The 21,263-nt window shown below is 42.5% G+C and overlaps 1 protein-coding gene across 2 annotated transcripts in view; it reads left to right on the forward strand.

The window, feature by feature from the left end:
• The window catches only part of CRY2 (cryptochrome circadian regulator 2), a 64,622-nt gene that overhangs the window by 23,259 nt on the left and 20,100 nt on the right, over window positions 1-21,263 (forward strand). For both annotated transcript variants that reach the window (XM_030200833.1, XM_030200832.1), the window contains exons 3-6: window positions 2,112-2,254; window positions 11,510-11,694; window positions 13,098-13,186; window positions 16,861-17,001. In XM_030200833.1, the coding sequence (XP_030056693.1) occupies window positions 2,112-2,254; window positions 11,510-11,694; window positions 13,098-13,186; window positions 16,861-17,001 (558 nt within the window). The remainder of the gene's footprint in view (window positions 1-2,111; window positions 2,255-11,509; window positions 11,695-13,097; window positions 13,187-16,860; window positions 17,002-21,263) is intronic.

Consider the following 21,263-nt stretch of genomic DNA (forward strand, 5'->3'; position numbering starts at 1 on the left):
AATTTAGCATGCCATCATATTGGTACAGATGCACATAACCATGTGATATACACAGTGTCCGTGGAAAAAGAGACCCCCCCCCCCCCCCCCCCAACATTTTCCCAAATACATCCTACTGCAGCAGAAATATCTGCCTGAAATTCGAGACGTTTCAGAGTACTTTATTTTTCAACAGGATGGCGCTCCAGTGTATTGAGCTTTAATTAATGAAACACCAGAATTCATTGAGCCAACAGCTCAGTAACTTCGAAGACTGTGAATATGTCAAGGTTGAAGGAGGACACTTTGAACAAAAATTATGAATTAACTAAGAAAAGAAACCCATTATACTAATATATTTTCAAAGGTCAAACTAAATGTTTAAATTAGCTGGAACTTCTTTTTCCACAAAAATGCATTGGACTCTCCTAATCAGTGCCACTGGCGTAATTTGGTCCAGTTATTATTAACCTGGGAGGCCCGCTCTGCTTGTCTTACAGCAAAGTGGAGGAAATGGGTTTGGCTGGTTTAGGAACCTTTTGTACAGCACCTCGCTCCTCGAATGCACAGCCCACTCCTTAATACTTTGCCTTTGTGATTTTTGCTGTGGAGATTCACCCCTTTTTCACCCCTTTTTTTTTTTCTTCAATTATGCTCAATCTGTTTAGATCATTTTCAGGAGGGAAGGGGGGGGGGAATACATGGGTTTTGTGAAGGGTTAGGGTTGATTCTGTTGGGGGGGGGCAGTTGAGGGGACTCTTGTTTTTGTTTGTGAGAAGGGGAGAGTCGGAAGAGACGGAGCTCTTTTGTTCTTAGTATTATTGCTTTGCTTTAATTGATAAAGGTTCTCTGGGGGGGTTAAGGTTGTTACCAACTGCTATATTGGGACTGTGGGTAGGGGGATAAAATTGATAAAAACTTGATGACGGCTGGTATTGGACTGTACTATGATTTCCTTTTTGTGTGTTCTGACATTGTCTTTATTGAATGTTATTGGCTAAAATCAATAAAAATTGTTAAGATTTTTAAAAAAATGCATTGGACCATATTTTGGGGGGCTTATTTCTCTGGAACCGCAGGTCTAATTTTGCCCATCTTCAACCGCAGTGTGTGTGAGTTTGCCCACACGGGACAAGTTTCATCCCATTCTGTTAATTATCTGCTACTGAAGCTGGAACTCCTCCCATACAACTGCATTGCATCATTTTTTTTAGAAGTTGTATGTATGGAACCCTCAGCCCAATTTGGCCTATTTTTGAACTCTCATCCTTTTACTAGTTTTTCCCCTTCTGCTAAGTTTCATCCCATTCTGTTAAATTTTCAGAGTTATTTTGCTCATAGACAGATTTTAGACCCTTTTTGTATAATACATTCTAATTTCTATTGGGTTAGCAAGAATTATTTTTAAAAAACAGCCACTAGAAAAATAATTCTTATAGAAAAAGCAGGACATAAAATTATCCAATTGTATCATGTTTTATCTTCAGGGTATTCTTATAATGTTCACAAGAAACATTTATCGTAACATTAATGTGTGTATTTCTAACAAATGGTTACATGTAAATAGCTTTGTTTTACATACATAGGTATTTTGAAATTACCTCTATAGTTCATTGGTTCTGATGTTTTGAATAAAATTTTGTCTAAATTTGTTTAATTTTAGATAACTTATTTAAGCATTCAGTTATTTTATTGGTTTATCTTAGGTGTGATGATGGTTTAACAAACAATCATTTTATTCTTTTTGAAATCTTTCCACATTTGTAATCTGATCCTTATTTCTTTAGTACTTTCCTGTTGAAGCACTTTTGATAATACTTTTAATCTGACAGTCATGCTCGTCATTCTCTTGTCACCTGTACATGACAGTACTGTATACTGATAGAGTTAGCACCAAATGCTCTCTAAGACCTGCTCAATATGTAGAAGCAAAATATTACTGGCAAGCTGCTTGACTGACTGGAAGTTTTATTTCTTTGTATGCATTGTTATAAAGTAGTAAGTGTATATTCCATCAGAGACCAATGTGTCAGTTGAGTTCATGCATTACCAAGGAAAATAAATACAGTGGAAAACAAAAGAGTGCTTTTTTTCAGAACTTCAAGTTACATGCGGTTGTCTCTTTCTTGTAGGAATGGGGAGTGAATCGACTGACCTTTGAGTATGATTCTGAGCCCTTTGGAAAGGAAAGAGATGCAGCAATTATGAAGATGGCAAAGGAGTCAGGAGTCGAAGTAATTGTAGAAAACTCTCACACACTGTATGATTTGGACAGGTGAGAAGTCGGACTTGTATCTCAGCTAATTTTGTATGCAGAAAGAAGGGTGAAAAATCTCCTGTTCAGATCCTAGCACAGATATAACATAGGACCTGATCGGGGGCATCCTCTTTTAACAAAAGGAAATCCTTCGCAGAAACTAGGCCTCTGGAAACAAATATCTCTGTCAAAAAAGCAAATCCGTGGCATACCATACAAGATGATTTACTTTCAATAGGGTGTCTTGAGTACTAGAATGCAGGAATCCTGTGAATTTTGCCAAAAAACAGGAGTTCTTGAGACATAAACATACATAAAGAGACTCCCTGTAAAGAACATTCAAATAACCAACATGTAACCAGCCATTTTTACATGCAGTACCATAGACTCAATTGATCTCTGACTTTCAAGTAGTAGTTCTTCAAAATATCAGCTTGCTTAGTTTTCTTTGGCTCTGGCTCTGCTTCCTGTTTTGACGTTATTCCTTGGTCTCCTTTTAGCAATGTATTTAAAAAAAGGATATGTACCTTGGTTATGACAATTCCTCTTCCCCCTTTTTTTATTTATTTTTAAAATAATCTTTCTGAAGCCATGTTTTTAGTTATTATAGTTTATTGCAGCAGCACCTATGATAGCGGAAAAAAGCAATAAGTAGTGGGATATGAATATTAATCGTGGAGGGGGAGAGGACCTCAGACTCGTGCCACTTTCTGATCAATAAGATCATAACAGAAAGTGGCACGAGTCTGAGGTCCTCTCCCCCTCCACGATTAATATTCATATCCCACTACTTATTGCTTTTTTCCCGCTATTTTTGAGCTGTTGTTTCATATAATTGAGCGGAGTTGCTCCCAAAGCTTTTTGTTACTTTAGCAGCACCTATGAGCCATAAGATTGAAACATCTTTAAAAACAGTGATATCTGCTTAGAAATGAGGAAGATTCTGTAGAAAACATAATTTTAATTGTTTTGCTTCCTAGACAGCTGCATTACCTAAAAACAGTTTCTGCATTTCTTGAATAATGTAGGCTTTCCTTTTCTCTAATGCTGTTCTGGTCCTCTTTTTGTTCAGCAAGGATTGTTTTACACCTAGACTTTTTCCTGGCTTTTTTACATTAAGTGGGGAATTGGGACTTGATATACCACCTTTCTGTGGTTTTTGCAACTACATTCAAAGCGTTTTACATATTCAGGTACTTATTTTTGTACCAGGGGCAATGGAGGGTTAAGTGACTTGCCCAGAGTCACAAGGAGCTGAAGTGGGAATTGAACTCAGTAACCGCTAGGCTACTCCTCCACTCCGTGCTCTGCCTGATTCCTTTTTTTTTTTTTTTTTAAAGGAGATTTTTAAATTGTAATTTTATACTGCTGGTTAGTTGTTGGGTTATTTTTTTTGTTGATTACGTAGAAGAGAATTTTTTTTAAGGATCTTATTTGCTTGCTCTAGGACAGTGCCACCTTGCCAGTCAGGTTTTCAGGATATCCACAATGAATATGCATGAGATTGATTTTCGCCAATTGAAATCTTCTCTGTTCACAATGTTTCTGAGAAGTCCTTTTACCAAGCTGCAGGAAAAAGGACCCTGCATTAGCGGTGGGGGCCATTTTTCCCACGCGCCATGTCCATTTTTTCCTCAGCCGGTAAAAGCTGAAAAAATGGCCATGCAGTGAGATAACTCTTTACCATGTATCCATGCAGCAAGGAGCCCTTACCACCACCCATTGTGGCAATAAGAGCTCCTGTGTTAACCGGGCAGCATGCGGTGATGTCCAGTTACTGCCTGGTTATCACCATGCAAGCCATTTCCAGGGGTTTTCCTTTTCTCCCTGGAAATGGTGTGCACTCGGGGCAGGACTACCGCCGGTGGCCGTGTTGGGCCAGCAGTAGTCCCAGAAGAGCGAGCAGTAAGCCCATGTTGGGCTTGCCACCGTTCTGTAAAAGGGCTCCTGAATTAGGACTTCATAACATTAAGAATTAATGCCTTGGTCGGAGAGGTGGGAGATACAAACCAGACACGACAGAATGGATACATCTGGAACGTGTATGGAACATTGCAAATGGAACAAAGGGGGGAAAGCCATGAAGGTGAAGGGGTGGGGAGTGGGGGTGGGGGGGAGGGGAGAGGTAGGGAGAAAACAATATATTTCTGTGTGTAAGTTGAATACAGGTCCGATTTGTATGTGAGAGTTATGAGGCCTGGTGGCTAATATTATGTATACTGGACTGTTATTGGAAGGTTGAATAAAAAAAATTTCAAAAAAAAAAAGAATTAATGCCTTGAGTCTGTCTGCCTGATGCTTTAAGCGCACTGCACTAGCAGTTTAGTTTTGCTGACTCACATCTCTCTGCAGGGGCAATCCTGTACTGCAGGGAGCACCAGTCAGGATCCAATAATCCCCAATTTTAGGGAGTCCTTATTTCAGGAAATGGAGGGGTAGGAAGATGAAAGGAAAAGGAGCTATTTTTTCGCATACCACATAGTTAATCTGTGAAACTGCCACAGGATTTTGTGCAAGAAAATTACTGAATTCAAATAGATACTATGCAATTTTATGGATTCTTATGCATTACAACATCTTGATCTACATAGAACTATTAAGGAGCCCTTATTGGGATTCATTAACTGCTTTTACTTTATGAAGAAGAATTTCATATGCTTCTACTGAGTAATAAGTTTCCAAGATATAGAAGAATATATTATTTTGTCCTTATGATTTATTTTTAATGACTCCTACTCTTACAAACAGTAATTATGTGTTAGATGAAGAATACATAGTTCTTTAAGTAAGTTTCTTTATTATTTGATAGTGCACAGAACTAGCTAGGAAGCTTTGGAAAGCAGAGACAGGATGAATTCTGTCTAGTAGTTTCTCTGACTCTGAGGGAAGTCACACAGCTGGCCATGTGCAAAGCTGAGGCTCTGAATACTTTAGTAATAAATCTCTTCTTTGAACACGTGCATGGGTGGCTGGCAAGCCCATATTACATAGTGATACTTTATACCGGAGTTTGATTTGTTCTTGCCATTCTCAGGGCACAGACCGTAGAAACCTGCCCAGCACTTTGAGAGAGGAAAGGAGGAGTCTTGGACTAAAACATAACAATGCTTTAATGGAACAACAGAAAATTAATGTTCATTCAGAGAGCAGCAAAGCAAACAGGATTGCGTACTATTGTTTTAATAATGGGGACTGTGGGAGGAGAAATATTCAGGCAGGTGTAAATAGAATAATATACCAAGGCTGAGAGCTTGACTGCTTACATAATTGTTGCATAAATTGGATTTGGGTTAAGAGAATGCAGTGGTTCAGCTTCATTCTATTAACATTTTAGTGTAGGTGAAGATTAATTCTGCAATAAATAGTGTTGGGGACTGGGAGAATAAAGCAGAGCGCTTTTAATGGGCAAAAAATAATGCAGGTGAAGGGTAGTACGTTGCAGCTTTTATGCTTTTGAGAATATCTTTGAAACCTAGATGGAGGCTGCACTTGCTGATGCCTTGATGAAGGTTGAATGTGGAAAAAAATAAGAGATGTAGAGGCATATTTTCAAAGTACTTAGACTTACAAAATTACATAATAACCTATGGAACTTTGTAAGTCTAAGTGCTTTGAAAATGAGCCTCTTGGTGAGATTGGGAGACACCAACAAATCGGTGATTTCTTCATTCTGCTATCAGTGTTATCAAACGCTCTGAATCCGTATTTCAGCGAATGCCTGCTTTTATGGTCTAATAAAAATATTATAAATTGATTACAGCACAAGAAATAAACTATAAAAGTTACCATGCCATTCACTGCATTATTTGGAGATTGCTGTTCAACTAACTACACGGTTCTACACATAGAGCGTAGATTCAGTAAATGGCGCCAAAACAATTCACCACCAAAAAGCCCCACTTAAGCGTTATTCTATAACCATGCCTAAAGTGGCGTTGTTTATAGCATAACGCTTAAGTGTTATGGTCACACATAAATTTAAGTGCCAACGTTTACACCAGTAAAAACATGGTGCAAATGCCTGCACCTAAATTTATGCGCAGAGCAAACTTATTCTATAATTATGCGGATAACTGAAAACCGCACTCCCGTTCCGCCCCAAAATGCCCATAACCATCCCCTTTCCGCAACCCCTTTTCCGGGCCATGAGTAAATTTTAGGTTCAGATTATGCGCATAACTTTATGCACATATCACACTAATCTAATTAGTGCCAATTGCTTAAGACAATTATTGGCACTAATTGGCTTGTTATCTTAAATTTGCGCGCAAATCAGCACCATGTCTAAATTTGCCTGGCAATTTTCAGCGACTTTTACAGAATCAGGGGATAGTGTTTGCAATATATCATCAAATTTATAATCTACAGACCCCTGAGGTAAGCAGTTATGTGAAAATATGGCTCCGTGTGAAGTCTTCAAGGTATATTTATGATAATAAACACTGTGTGTGACAGATTTTCGACTCCCTGGTTTGTATTGTAAAAGCCATCCTTTTACCCTACTCCACTAGATTTTTGCTCTTTTGGCTGCTACTGCACACTGAGCAGCGGATGTCAATGCATTGTTCAAGAGGACACAGATCTTTTTCTTGGGTGTTGTCTCTTAATGCGGAACCTAGTATCAATTAGCTAGGATTTAGATTATTTTTCCCAGTTTGCATCATTTTGCACTTGCTCATCTTAAATTTCATCAACCATTCAGATGCCATTTTCCAATTTTCTAAGGTCCTCCTGCATTTTATCACAGCTTGCCAAATATTTTTTTTAATCCTTTCTTCCAGTATGTATCTTTGAGTGCCTTAATTACTAGAATTTTTGCTACAGTTTTTTCACCTCTCCCTTTTTGCATGGAGTCTTTACTGGATTTGAACCAGCACCTTTCTAACCTTGCAATCTAGATAAGCTTTGATTAGCTTTGATATCTGATGCTAAATACCTCATGGCTAAAGGAAGAGTCATTGCTACAATTTGACTTAATTGCTGCTTTTGATACAGTAGATAGAAACATGATGGCAGATAAAGGCCATATGACCCATCCAGTCTGCCCATCCTTTGTAATCCCCAAATTCTACCTGTTCCTAAGCAATCCCACATGCTTATCCCATGCCTTTTTAAATTCTGGAACAGTCCTAGACTCCACCACCTCCACCAGGAAGCCATTCCACGCTGCCACCACCCTTTCTGTGAAATAATACTTCCTTAGGTTACTCCTAAGCCTATTCCCTCTTAACTTTGTCATATGCCCCCTCATTCCAGAGCTCTCCTTCATTTGGAAAAGGCTCTCTTTCTGTACATAAATGCCCTTGATACGAGATCTTATTGTACAAACTGAGTCTGAATTTCTGGTAGTTTTTCAGTGACTTGGTGAATTTCTGTCTAATAGACAGTATACTGTTAAAATGAGTTTTCTGTTCCCTGGACACCACTGTGCAGGGCTGCCAAGAGACTGAGACGTAGCCAGACTGCAAAAATTATGTGTGTGTGTGGGGGGGGGGGAGGGGGGTACATTTTGCTCCACGTACCTTGACTAGCAGGTGTCCCCAAGCCCCACCAGCATAAGCCTTCCTCCAGCGCTGTTCTCCGCCGCATTGCCCACTCAGAATGCTCGTTCTGAGGGGAAAAGCAGGGCAGCATGTAAGAGGGGCCCGATGCCCGCTCTCCTGCTCCTGTCGGGACGCTATCACTTGGTCATCAGGAGCAGAAGAGAGATGGACACCAGCGCCAGACCCCCCTTGGAGGCTGGGCCCGGGGGGTTCTTCCCCCCCCCTCCATCCCCCCCCCTCTTGGCAGCCCTGCCACCAGAGTTTCACAGGGGTCTCCATTATCACCGGTATTATTTAACATCTACATGACCTTTATGGACTTCGGTTTCTCCTCTTTGACAGCTAATTATTATTCATATTCTGATGATATGTTGTTGCTTGTTCCAGTTTGTGATTAACTGATACTGTTTCAAAGGTGGCTAGTTGTATGAACAAGATCAAACATTTAAGTTCCATTCATGGTTTTAAATTAAATGAGGCTAAAACTAAGCCACTTTGGCTAGCACGTAAAGGCAGCATTATACCTGAAATTCTGTTTCTTTCTAAAGTTTTCTCCCTCAAAATTGAGTCAACTTCTAGGGTTTGGGGGTTATTTTGGATTCCTCTCTCTCTCTTTGGAACCCCAAGTGAACCATTTATCACGAGTTGTCTTTTTCAAATTCTGTCAGTTGCGTTGTATTTGGAAGTGTTTTGACAAATATAATTTTACTATTCTAGTACAAGCATGTATTTTAAGTCATTTAGATTATTGTAATGCCTTGTATGCCGCCTCCCTTACACAAAAATCTTCTCTCAAATTACAGTTATTGCAGAATACGGCAGCCAGACTTGTATTTGGTTTGAATAGATCTGACAGCTCAAAAGCTGCTCTAGCTACCTTACATTAGCTTCCTATCTGGTCTAGGATTATGTTTAAATTTGCATGTTTAATTTTTAAAATATTTGACGGCTGTGTACCAGAATATTTTCTTAAATTAGTTTCTTTTCCTCATATTCTTGAACACTTGACGGTCCGAGATCCACTTCCTCTTCTGTTGACTTCCTTTAATGGCATTAGATATAAACAAATTTTGGTATTGTCGTTCTGTTTTCAAGCTTCTCAATTTTGGCTTTCTTTACCCCAAGTACAACATGGGTTTAATAATTATTTTTCCTTCAGAAAACAGTTGAAAACGTATCTATTTAAACACTTTATGTCTTAAATTCAACCTTTTTTGTTTGTTTTTGATTGTTAAATTGCTTTGAACCTCTGTTTAGAAGGAGTTAGTGGTATACAAGAAAAACATCACATCACATCATGGCCCGTTTCGGGTCCTGAAACATTTTGACGCTACCCAATCTGGAAGGCTCATGCTTCTTGTATGCGTCTATATTTTTTTGTTCTTTGGATTCTCTCTCCTGTGTCTGCAATTGGTATTGGAACCAATGAGAGGCGAAGATATCTGATTCTTAGTGAATTTCAGGACTTGGTGCAAGTGGTAATGCTGATGGAGCTGCTTAGCAATAGTGAGTATAATGCCATAACAATTGACATAATCATTGGAGGGTGAATATTTTAAAAATCTACCACAGTAGCATTAAAAAATATAAGAAATAAGACTATTTTAGTATGTGTTGCAGTTACAAGGGTTAGAAGTTTGCATGAAGCGTGGATATTGTTTTAAAATACCACTCTGGAAGCTTAGAGAAAATGTGTACCACACATTCAAAAAGGTCAAAGGAAAACCCAAATGACTACGTCTAAAGGGTTGGGGTTTTTTTTTTGGGGGGGGGGGGTTGCCATGTTCTTGAAGCCTGGATTGGCCGCTGTCGGAGACAGGATGCTGGGCTTGATGGACCCTTGGTCTTTCCCAGTATGGCGGTACTTATGTACATAGTCAAAATGGTGTGGTAAAATATTAATGCCAACCCCCCCCCTCCCCCCCCAATATTTTCAATAGTAGAAAGTTCAAGAGAGGAAAATCAGAAAGAGGATAGATACTGGCAATTGGGAGATTGATTTTAACTGTATTGTAGAGAAAATTTGAGCTAAAGACTATTCATAGGTAGGATTGGATTTTAGTCTCAATAGATAACCTGTGGGTCTGTGTCAAGGGCAATTTCTCCAAATGGGTTAGTTTTGCACATACTGTGACAGGAATGAACTTCACTCCTAAGCCAGGGCATATGGAATATGATCTTACTGCAGCTTTCCTCTGGAAATCGTAAAGATGTAACATGTATAGGCAACCTATCCTGATGTTCTTGGAAATTCTTTTTGATCAAGCCCATATGGTACCCAAGATGATGTGGAAGAAAGATACAGAAATATTTCCCATTTTCTTAGTCTTGGTCTACTGTCGGCCTTATTTTCGACCCAAATCGGGAGAGGGGCGCCCATCTCACAAAGGCGCCCAAATCGGTATAATCGAAAGCCGATTTTAGGCGCCTGCAACTGCACTCTGTCGCGGGAACGAACAAAGTTGACGGGGGCGTGTCAGAGGCGTGGTGAAGGCGGGACTGGGGCGTATTTATCGGCCAAGGAGAGATGGGCGCCCTCGGCCGATAATCAAAAAAAGAAAGGCGTTTTTACCGCGAATTTGGGTCATTTTTTTTAACCCTTTTTTTTCACGAACAAGTCCCAAAAAAGTGCCCTAAATGACCAGATGACCACCGGAGGGAATCGGGGATCACCACCCCTGACTCCCCCAGTGGTCACTAACCCCCTCCCACCAAAAAAAACCAACTTTAACAATTTTGTTTTCCAGCCTGTATGCCAGCCTCAAATGCCATACCCAGCTCCATCACAGCAGTATGCAGGTCCCTGGAGCAGTTGTTAGTGGGTGCAGTGGACTGAGCTAGGTGGACCCAGGCCCATCCCCCCCCTACCTGTTACACTTGTGGTGGTAAATGGGAGCCCTCCAACCCCTACCCCAAAAACCCACTGTACCCACATGTAGGTGCCCCCCTTCAGCCATAAGGGCTATGGTAATGATGTAGAGTTGTGGGCAGTGGGTTTTGGGGGGGATTTGAGGGGCTCATCACCCAAAGGAAGGGAGCTATGGACTTGGGAGGTATTTTACTTTTTTTTTGTAATTGTTACAAGTGCCCCCTAGGGTGCTCGGTTGGTGTCCTGGCATGTGAGGGGGACCAGTGCACTACGAATCCTGGCCTCTCCCACGTCCAAATACCTTGGATTTGTTCGTTTTTGAGCTGGGCACCTTCGGTTTCCATTATCGCTGAAAAACGAAACCGCCCAGCTCAAATCCGCACAAATCCGATGCATTTGCCGGGCACAAACCGTATTATCGAAAAAAAAGATGGGCACCCATTTTTTTCGAAAATATGGTTTGTCCCGCCCTTTCACGTACCCGTTCTCGGACATAGACGCCCATGGAGATGGGTGTTCGCATTTGATTATACCCCTCCACGTGTGTGTTGGGCAGGGGTGGGGGAGCAGAGTTGAGAAAGCAGAAAATATTTTGTATGACTTAAATATTAAATTAGGTTAGTAAGTTTTACCACTAAGTGTTTGAGAGTGTGTTGTGATTTGTGTTTTGATCTTATTAAAAATTACAAAACAGTTTAGGTCAATTATGAATCAGTTAATGCAGGGAAAACACTTGAAAACCTTACAGTCCAAAATAACATAAAATCTCATAAATTTGCATCATGTTATGTTCTTTTAAAATGTAATGATTTTGTATTTAAATGGCTTTAACACTTTTTTTTTTGTTGTTGTTTTATTTAGAATAATTGAGCTTAACGGTCAGAAGCCACCCCTGACGTACAAACGCTTCCAAGCCATCATCAGTCGCATGGAACTACCCAGGAAGCCTGTGTGCAGCATCACCCAGCAACAGATGGAGACGTGCAGGGCAGATATTCAAGAGAACCATGATGATACCTATGGTGTGCCATCTCTGGAGGAGCTAGGTATGTGAGCAGTGTTTAGTTGGTCGTTTTACTATTCTGCTGGATTGGCCGCTGTTGGAAGCAGGATACTAGGCTAGATGGACCATTGATCTGACCCAGTAAGGCTATTCTTATATTTTTAAAATTGTAAATTTTATGTTAAACTGTACCTGCTATACACCGCCTTGGGTGAATCTCTTCTTAAAGGTGTTTAATAAATCTCAATAAATTATACACTCTACTTTTCAGAGAATCGCTATTTTGTTCCAGTTTCACTGTAGACAATATATACTTCAAATAACTGGAAATAAAGTTTTATAATACTATAAGTTTATTAACAAAATTTCAAAAAAATTAAATATATAACCCAAACTTCCATAAACAAAAAAAAAATCATCCCTTAATTAGGTAACAGTATGAGAAAATGAACTTACAGAAATTAATAGCTTTATTTGGCACTGTATGTTTAAATGATCTATGTACATGAAGATTTTAGGAATGATAATTATTGTACCTGAAAAGCAATACAGTTAATTACTGATGAGATCTATTTACAACACAGGCACTTGGGAAGTGTTAGATTATGTTGGAATGCAGTTTGGAATGAGGAGTGATTGAGATAAGTGTGAGTTTTGAATAAGGGAAGGTTTTTTTTCATGGAAGTTTGGGTTGTATATATATTTTTTAAGTTTGTTAATAAACATAGTATTATAAAACTTTTTTTGTAGTTACTTGAAGTATATATTTATCTTATTTATAGTTTATCTTGTTGGGCAGACTGGATGGACCGTTCAGGTCTTTATCTGTCGTCATTTACTATGTTACTATGTTATGTTATATTATAATAAATAAAGTATGAAATCTATTAAGTGAGGTCAACTGCGTGTTTCTTCATGAGGGCACTGAAGATTCAATGGAAAGAAATGTAGTTTTCAGATTGTGTAGAAGAAAAGAAGAGCAAGCAGGATGAGGACAAGCAAGATATCAATATCCTCGCACATTGGTGATGTCTTCCAGTGAAGCCTGAGCCACAGAAGTATAATCCCACATGGGATTATACTCTCTAAACAGTTTTTGCCTGCCAGGTATCTGCCACATGCTGGCACTATCTCAGCACAGGAGATATATTGTTGTTGCCCATATGTGAGGACTGATACCTTTCTGTCCCAGTAGTCCTTTAATGATTGTTGGCTTAGTAAGTCAGTGGTAGAATCTTTGATTTTTAAGACCAAGGATGGCTGATTCAAATTCCAAAATTCCTAGTTAAGGAAGCGTAAAGCAGCATAGTGCTAAAGCAATTGAGGAATGCCCATATTCCTGTTTACTAAATTACAAAGTAAGTCAGGAAGCACCTGTTAGAAATATCATTAGCTGTATTGGCATGACTTGATTAAGCTATTTGCTGATTCTTGTTTGTGATTTAGGGTTTTGTACTGAAGGACTGGGTCCAGCTGTGTGGTGTGGAGGGGAAACTGAGGCACTGGCACGACTTGATAAGCATTTGGAACGAAAGGTAAAGGGAGAATCTTTCTGGCATTTTGCACATGTTTATCTGAGAGCGCAAAAATGAGCTGACATTTTGTCCCCACTAGTATTCTTGTATCTCCTTCAGTAGATGCTATTTCTCAGTAGCTGCTGATGTTGCTGTGGCTCTATACAGAGATGGCATATGTATGTGTTTGTGTGTGTGGTGATAGCATTGCTGGATGCATCTTCTGCTTATAGCAAGTGAATTAGAGGGAAAGTTATCAACATGGGGTATCATTATTTTAGCATAGGGTCTCATTTCATAAAATGGGACCCTGTGCTAAAATAACCTGCTTTAAAAATTGCCCACATTGATAACTTCCCCTCTTAAAGTGTTAATATTTAGGATCTTTTTAATTAAAAGGAAGATATAATTTGTGAAATAATCAAAAGTAAGAAGCTTTTTACTAACCTATAATAAAATAGCATATTTGTGTGCTATTTTACCACATAATTTGCTAACCTGTTACCTCAGTAAATCCTATAGTAAATCGTGTTTTATATTGCTACAGCCAAGAAATGTTTCCAGCTGCAGCAATACAGATATGAGAGGCTACAAGTTGGGTCTGCTGTCTTCTAAAGACTGGGGCACAGTGTTTAAAAAAATAGCTACCTCTCCTAATACTTAAAAACTGATAGCCCCTCAGCTCCTCTGCACCTCCTGATCCTTAAAAGAAAAATGCCACTAGGAGCTGGGCCCTTTATCCCTTCATGTCACATGCCTGTTTTCCATACAGCCTCTATGGGAATGCAGCCACATTCCAGGTGATATACCAGTTTGCTCCTATCTCAGTAAAGTCAGACAGTGACACCCATAGTGCCTCAGACTGTTCCCTCCTCTCAGTCTTTGTCTGCAGGCATATGCCCGACTCTCCTCCTCAACAACTCTTTCTTCATAAAAAGTACCTCGGCTTCAGTCATAATCCTTTTGCTTATTTTCTTCACTGTTGACTCGCACTTCCTCCTAATGTGGTTCAGTCACTTCTGCTTTTACTTTCATTTTCTTCATGGCCGTCTTGGATTTCATCTTCCCTGCAGAGTATCATGGATAATGGAGGCTAAATAAAACAGCTACACAGGAAGCAAATACTTTGCCATTGAAAAGAAGATAGAGCTCAGTGCTCACCCTCAAGGTAGTAGAGCATCAACTTCAAATGTTACATTTTCAGCGTACTATGCTGCAGCAGTTGGAAGACCATCTTACTTCTACTCCCCAACCACAGGAACAGATTAGTTTGTTCCTTCTACATCTTCAGGAATCCACATACCATTTCATCCATGCAACTTATGTTGTTTACGACACTGCATTCAGATCAGCGGCAAATGTAGTATCGGCACATCAAACAGCTTGGTTGAAGGCCTCCGTGACAAATTAACAGATGCACCTTGCATGGGAGATGGCCTCCTCAGCAAAAGAGTTGGATGAAAGACCATTCCTTGATGGTCAAAATTGTCTGCTCAGCTTCAAGATCAGTCTAAAAAGCCTATACCTTATCAGTATCGGTATTTTCAACAGTTTTACCCCAGAAGATATCTGCCATATCCAAGAGTTCAAGCCTCATGACAACCACCACAAACATACATCCAAAGGAAGCACCGAAGAGAATGCAAGATTCAAGCTTTACCAGCAGCACCAATTACAAAATCTATCCCCTTCTTTTTGACTTCCTAACGGAGAAGGCTTCAGCACTTTCAGTCAATAGCAAGCCATTACGATGGATCATTGGTTGCTAGAGATCATTTCCCAGGCTATTGCTTGAACTTCATTATTTCCACAGGTTAGGTATGAGGTTCATCTATTAAGCAGTCAGCAGCCTTATTTCATAATTGAGATAAGGCCTGCTCTTTTGAAGGGGAGAATGGAGGGCAGGAGGAGTGAATCATACTTATTTTGTTATTGAAATAGTTTGCCAATTAAACTTCTGACAAAAAGACTTGCTGAAGGATTAGATATATCAGGGACATTAGAGAGGGTAGAGACAATCCTATAAAGCTTTTTAATGTGATTTGCTAATAGAATGAATAATTGAGTAGTAGGTATGTTTGGTGGGGTTTTTTTATATCCTAAGGTAGATACCCTTTCTTTGAAGACTGCTAGAGTGTAAATAGTTTTCCTTTTGTGCCACAGTCTTTCAGGTCTGTGCATGTGGCACTTAAGAGTAAGGAGAGCTGTGTGATAACGGGCAAAATTACCTCCTGGTTGGTGATTGCATCTTGTAATTTCATTGCAAGAGGAACCTCCCATTCAGAGTTTCAAGTTGTATTAAGATTTTGATGTCCCACCCTATGGAGGAGGCCTGTAAATGTACAGATTAAAATCAGACATAGAGAATAGGGAGAATACAAGTAAGGCGTGGATATCTCATTCTACCACAATATCACCTTCTAATTGTGCATACCTTGTATTTGTTCATACCAGAATTAGCTAACGCCATTTACGGTACTATATAAGCCACATTGAGCCTGCAAATAGGTGGGAAAATGTGGGATACAAATGTACCAAATAAATAAAAATAAAATGGTGAAGAGTAAGAGAGAAAACAGAAACTCCATTTGCTATAGGACAGAGAAGGACAGGGTTGAAATTTAAGCAAAGTGCTGACCATGCAGACCCGCATTACATACACTGGCTGGCCTTTAATGTACCTATGAGATAGAAGACAAAAGGGAATTGGGAGAGTTAGAGATTATAGGCATCCTTGAAAAGAAAAGTTTTTAAGGGCAGAATGGAAGTCATTGTATGAAATCATCTATCTTAGTTTGGAACATTCAAAGTATGGACCTATAATGTTAAAAGCTTTGGTACAAGTGGAATCGTAGCATATTTGCTGAAGAGAGGGGACTTGTAGAAGTTAGATTGGGACAGGCGTAAGGTCCTGGAGGGAATATGAGTGCACAGCTATGGAACGCACTACCATGCAACTTGAAAATGGTCCATGAACTGGCCAATGTCCGCAAACTACTGAAAACTTATCTCTTCGACAAGATTTATCACAAAGATCAACACATGTAACTGTACAATCTTTAATATATATAGGAATGTCTTATAACGTCTTTTGCTGTAATACAACCATGTACTTCACCACCATGTAACCCTAACCCTCCATAAACCAAATGTATACTCTTTTCTATTTCCAATATCCACGACGAATTGTAAGCCACATTGAACCTGCAAAGAGGTGGGATAATGTGGGATACAAATGTAATAAATAATAATAATATAGGGAGTTAAGTGTTGAAAGAGATAGGGTGGTGAGCCTGAGTAATGAATTTTATGTTTCAAGGTAAGAGTTTTGAAAATGATTTGATGGGAGACAGGAAACCAATGTTCCCCTTTTGAGAAGGGGAGTACCATGGTCATAGTTTCTTGAGTTGGTCAGTAATTTTATGGCCATATTCTGTATTAATTGATGTCGTTATTGTTCAGAAGGTTTATCCCATGTAAGAGGCTATTGCAATAATCCAGAATTGTAATGATGAGATAGTGAATGACAAAAGAGTGCTTGTTTTGTAAAAAGATGATGTATGGACAAAATCATTTTGAGTTTGTAGAAACAACTATGGTGCTACCAAACTTATTTAATATATGGATAAAGACCTTACTGAATTTTTTACACTTTTCATTTGCGCCACCTATTCACATTCTCTCTCACACTGTAGGCATGGGTTGCCAACTACGAGAGACCAAGGATGAATGCCAACTCCTTGTTGGCTAGTCCCACAGGGTTGAGTCCTTACCTGAGATTTGGCTGCTTATCTTGTCGATTATTTTATTACCGGCTTCGTGACCTTTATAAGAAGGTAAGTTTTTGTGTACTTGGTTTATCTAGATGTCAGTATGTACATAAAAACTCAGTCTCAGGCCCCTCCAGTCCATTTTCCATGCCCACCGCTCTATTGCGGATCTTACTTTCTTGCTGCTAAACATTTGCTGTTTGTCCCAGTTCTTGATTACCAATATCATTGGGAAATAATTTTATTCATTCATCACTTGTTGTGATATATTATAGTTGCTTGAGACAGTCTGAAAATATATATACATTGTGGGGTTTTTTGGAGAGGGGAGGGAGAATGGAGGTTCAAGACTTTGTTTTTTGGGCAACAACTGTTCACAAACAAAGGTGAATCAACAGGCTGGCTTGCAGGCTTAGCAGCAGTTTTATGTGTGTCCTTGAAGAGGGACCTGAATTTAATTCCCAGGCCAAGACTCTGCTTCCTGGGCTGGCTAAGGCAAAAGATGCTGCAGAGGCAGCATTTACAAGTTTTAGGGATATGCAGTCCTCTGCCATTGCTCAATAGCAATACCTGTGGAAAAAATAAGGTGCTCAATGAGATAGAGAAATGCTAATAAATTAGTGATTTGCCCCATTTCACATCACTTAAGATTAGCCAGTGTCATAGCTATAAAGTAATTCCATATCATCATGCTGATCAATCCATAGACTGGTGGGTTGTGTCCATCTACCAGCAGGTGGAGGTAGAGAGCAGTCCTTTTGCCTCCCTATATGTGGTCATGTGCTGCCGGAAACTCCTCAATATGTTCTCTATCTCAGCAGGTGGTGGTCACACACAGCAGCAGCTCTGGCTAGGCCTCCAAGCCTAATTTTTAGGTTTTGTTGAGTGCCTGGGGTTGAGGGCTCTTCTTGAGCAAGTGCAAACCTGGTGGTGCCAGGTCCCTCCTTTTCTCCCCCCTCCCGCTGGCTCCGTTTAAAAAAAAAAATAAATAAAAAAATTTTTGGACGTCCTTAAGGGCGTTTATTTCGACGTTTATTTAAACGTTTATTGCAGCTACTCACTGGGACACCAGGTCGTTACAGCTCGGAGCGGAAAGCAGGTAATTTTACCTTTTTGTAGCGGGCAGGGGGTTCCCCGATTGATCTCCACGTGGCTGATGGCGTCGGAGGGCGAGGGCGCAAAGAATCGCTCCCCGGACCGCGTGTGCGCGTCTAGCGGGGATGCGGGGCTTTTAAAGTCTGATTCGCCCTTGTTGGGTGTCAGTTTGGAGGCCGGTCAGTGTCCCGGTTCTTCGGTGCGGCAGTTTTTCCCGCCATAAACGCCCATCCCCCGCTGCTCGCCTCCGCCATCTTGGCCGGCCACGCTGCTCGGATGGCTTCTTCTTGGGCCGCCCTTGAGGTGGGAGACGTTAATGCCATGGCCGCCCTTCATTTGGGCGACGGCAGAAAAGCGGCTAAAGTTAAGCGCCGTTCTTCCCGCGCGGCTCCTTCGCGGAGTGTCGCGCCGGACGCCATCTTGGATGCGCAGCATGTTTCTCCCCCGCTCTTGCGAGCGCCGGTTGAGGGTGCATCTAGGGCTGTGGCCCAGGCTGCTGAAGTGCACAGTCTGGGGGGTTTCTCCCCCGAGTTTATTTTGCTGCTGCATCAGGCCTTCCTTATGCAAAACGCTGCCCCTGCTCCCTTGTCCGATAAAGGGATTGAGGCCCCCGGAAGTAAACGCCCTCGGGTGGATTTCCAGGCCTTAGAGGACTCTGTCTCCTCTGATGTAGATGAGGGCAGCGTATCTGAGTTCTCCCAACGGTCCTTTGGGGATTCCTTGGAGGAGACGGATTCCCGCTCGGATGGAGCGGATGACCCCTCTGCAGCGCGGATCTTTCGCTCAGAGGACTTGCCCAACCTGTTAATGCAGGCCATGAGCATTTTGAAGATTTCCTCTCCAGAGGATGTCTCTCCCTCAGCCCCTGTTGGCTCCGCCATTATGCTGGGGACGAAGCGCCCGCCTAGAACCTTCCACGTGCATGATGCCATGCGCACCTTGATTTCGGCTCAATGGGATGTCCCGGAAGCGAGCCTCAAAGTGGCTAGGGCTATGTCCCGCCTCTATCCTTTGCCTGAAAGTGAACGGGAGGCCTTTCTTTGGCCTACCGTGGATTCTTTAATCACTGCGGTGACTAAGAAAACGGCGTTGCCGGTGGAAGGTGGCACGGCCCTAAAGGACGCCCAAGACAGAAGATTGGGGGCGGCCTTAAGGTCGTCCTTCGAGGCGGCTGCTTTAAGTTTGCAGGCCTCAGTTTGTGGCTCCTATGTGGCCAGGGCGTGCCTGACGATTGTGCAGCGGGCTTCCCCCTCGGATCCTTCCTTGAGGGCTGACTGGCCGGCCCTGGAATCGGGCCTGGCTTATTTGGCAGACTTACTGTATGATGTCTTGAGAGCCTTGGCTAAAGGTATGGCTCAGACAGTCTCTGCGTGGCGGTGGCTTTGGCTGAAGCATTGGTCTGCTGACCACGCATCTAAGTCCCGCCTGGCTAAGTTGCCTTTTAAAGGCAAGCTGCTCTTTGGGGTCGAGCTGGACAAAATTGTGACCGATCTCGGAACATCTAAGGGCAAGAGGTTACCAGAGGTCAGGGCTCGGGCCAGTGGTGCTCGCCCTGGTAACTCCAGAGGACGGTTTCAGGAAGCCTGTCGGTACCGCCCGGGCAAGTCGGGCTCCTCTGCCCCCTCTTCCTTCAAAAGGAACTTCTCCCCCAAGCAGCATTCCTTTCGCAGAGACCGCCGTCCCGGAGGTGCGCCCTCCGGTCCAATGACGGGACCCTGGTCCATGGCCCAGTGCAGATTGGAGGTCGCCTGTCCTCGTTTCTGGGCGAGTGGACCAGGGTAACTTCAGACGCTTGGATTCTGGAAGTCATCAGAGACGGCTACAAGCTAGAGTTCTGCCGACCCTTAAGAGATGGGTTTGTACTCTCTCCCTGCAAGTCTCCGGTCAAAGCTGTGGCAGTGCAGCAGACCTTGGACAACCTGATACGCCTGGGTGCGGTCGTTCCGGTGCCAGAAAATCAGATTGGCAAGGGACGTTACTCCATTTACTTTGTGGTACCAAAGAAAGGAGGTTCTGTCCGGCCTATCCTCGACCTCAAAGGGGTCAATCGGGCCTTGAAAGTGCGGCACTTTCGCATGGAGACTCTCCGCTCTGTTATAGCGGCAGTGAAGGCAGGGGAGTTCTTGGCTTCCTTGGACATCAAGGAAGCGTACCTGCATATTCCCATCTGGCCTCCTCATCAACGCTTTCTGCGTTTTGCAGTCCTGGGCCGACACTTCCAGTTCAGAGCCCTCCCTTTCGGGTTGGCTACTGCTCCGCGGACCTTCTCCAAAGTAATGGTGGTCATCGCGGCCTTCCTGCGAAAGGAAGGAGTACAAGTCCATCCTTATCTGGACGACTGGTTGATCCGAGCCCCCTCTTATGCAGAGTGCGGACCGGGTGATTGCTCTTTTGAGCTCCCTGGGGTGGATCATCAACTGGGAGAAGAGCCAGCTGCGCCCGACTCAGTCCCTGGAGTATCTGGGAGTTCGATTCGACACCCAAGTGGGCAGAGTGTTCCTGCCAGACAATCGGATTGTCAAACTTCAGGCTCAGGTGGACCAGTTCCTAGTAGCCTCTCCTCTTCGGGCTTGGGACTATGTGCAGCTGTTGGGCTCTATGACGGCCACGATGGAAGTAGTGCCCTGGGCCAGGGCTCATATGAGACCACTACAACACTCTCTGCTGCAGCGCTGGACTCCGGTGTCGGAGGATTATGCTGTGCGCCTTCCCTTGGACCCAGCAGTGCGCAAGACGCTGAGCTGGTGGCTGCAGACAGACAAGTTGTCTGCAGGAATGCCTCTGGTGACCCCGGAGTGGATTGTCGTCACGACGGACGCCTCTTTGTCGGGCTGGGGAGCCCACTGCTTGGGAAGGACAGCGCAGGGGCTCTGGTCTCCTGCAGAGGCAAAGTGGTCTATCAACCTCCTGGAACTCAGAGCCAATCGGTTGGCGCTTTTGGAGTTCATCCCGGTACTGGCGTTGAAGCCAGTACGGGTCCTGTCGGACAATGCCACGGCTGTGGCCTATGTCAACCGCCAGGGAGGTACCAAGAGCGCCCCTCTAGCCAAGGAGGCCATGAATCTATGCCAGTGGGCGGAAGCGAACCTGGAACAGCTGTCAGCGGCCCACATTGCCGGAGTCATGAATGTCAAGGCGGACTTTCTCAGTCGCCATACCTTGGATCCCGGAGAGTGGCAGCTATCTGCTCAGGCGTTCTTGGACATCACAAAGCGCTGGGGCCAGCCGAGCCT

This window comes from Microcaecilia unicolor, chromosome 4 (genome assembly GCF_901765095.1).
Source record: "Microcaecilia unicolor chromosome 4, aMicUni1.1, whole genome shotgun sequence".
Classification (NCBI taxonomy): domain Eukaryota; kingdom Metazoa; phylum Chordata; class Amphibia; order Gymnophiona; family Siphonopidae; genus Microcaecilia; species Microcaecilia unicolor.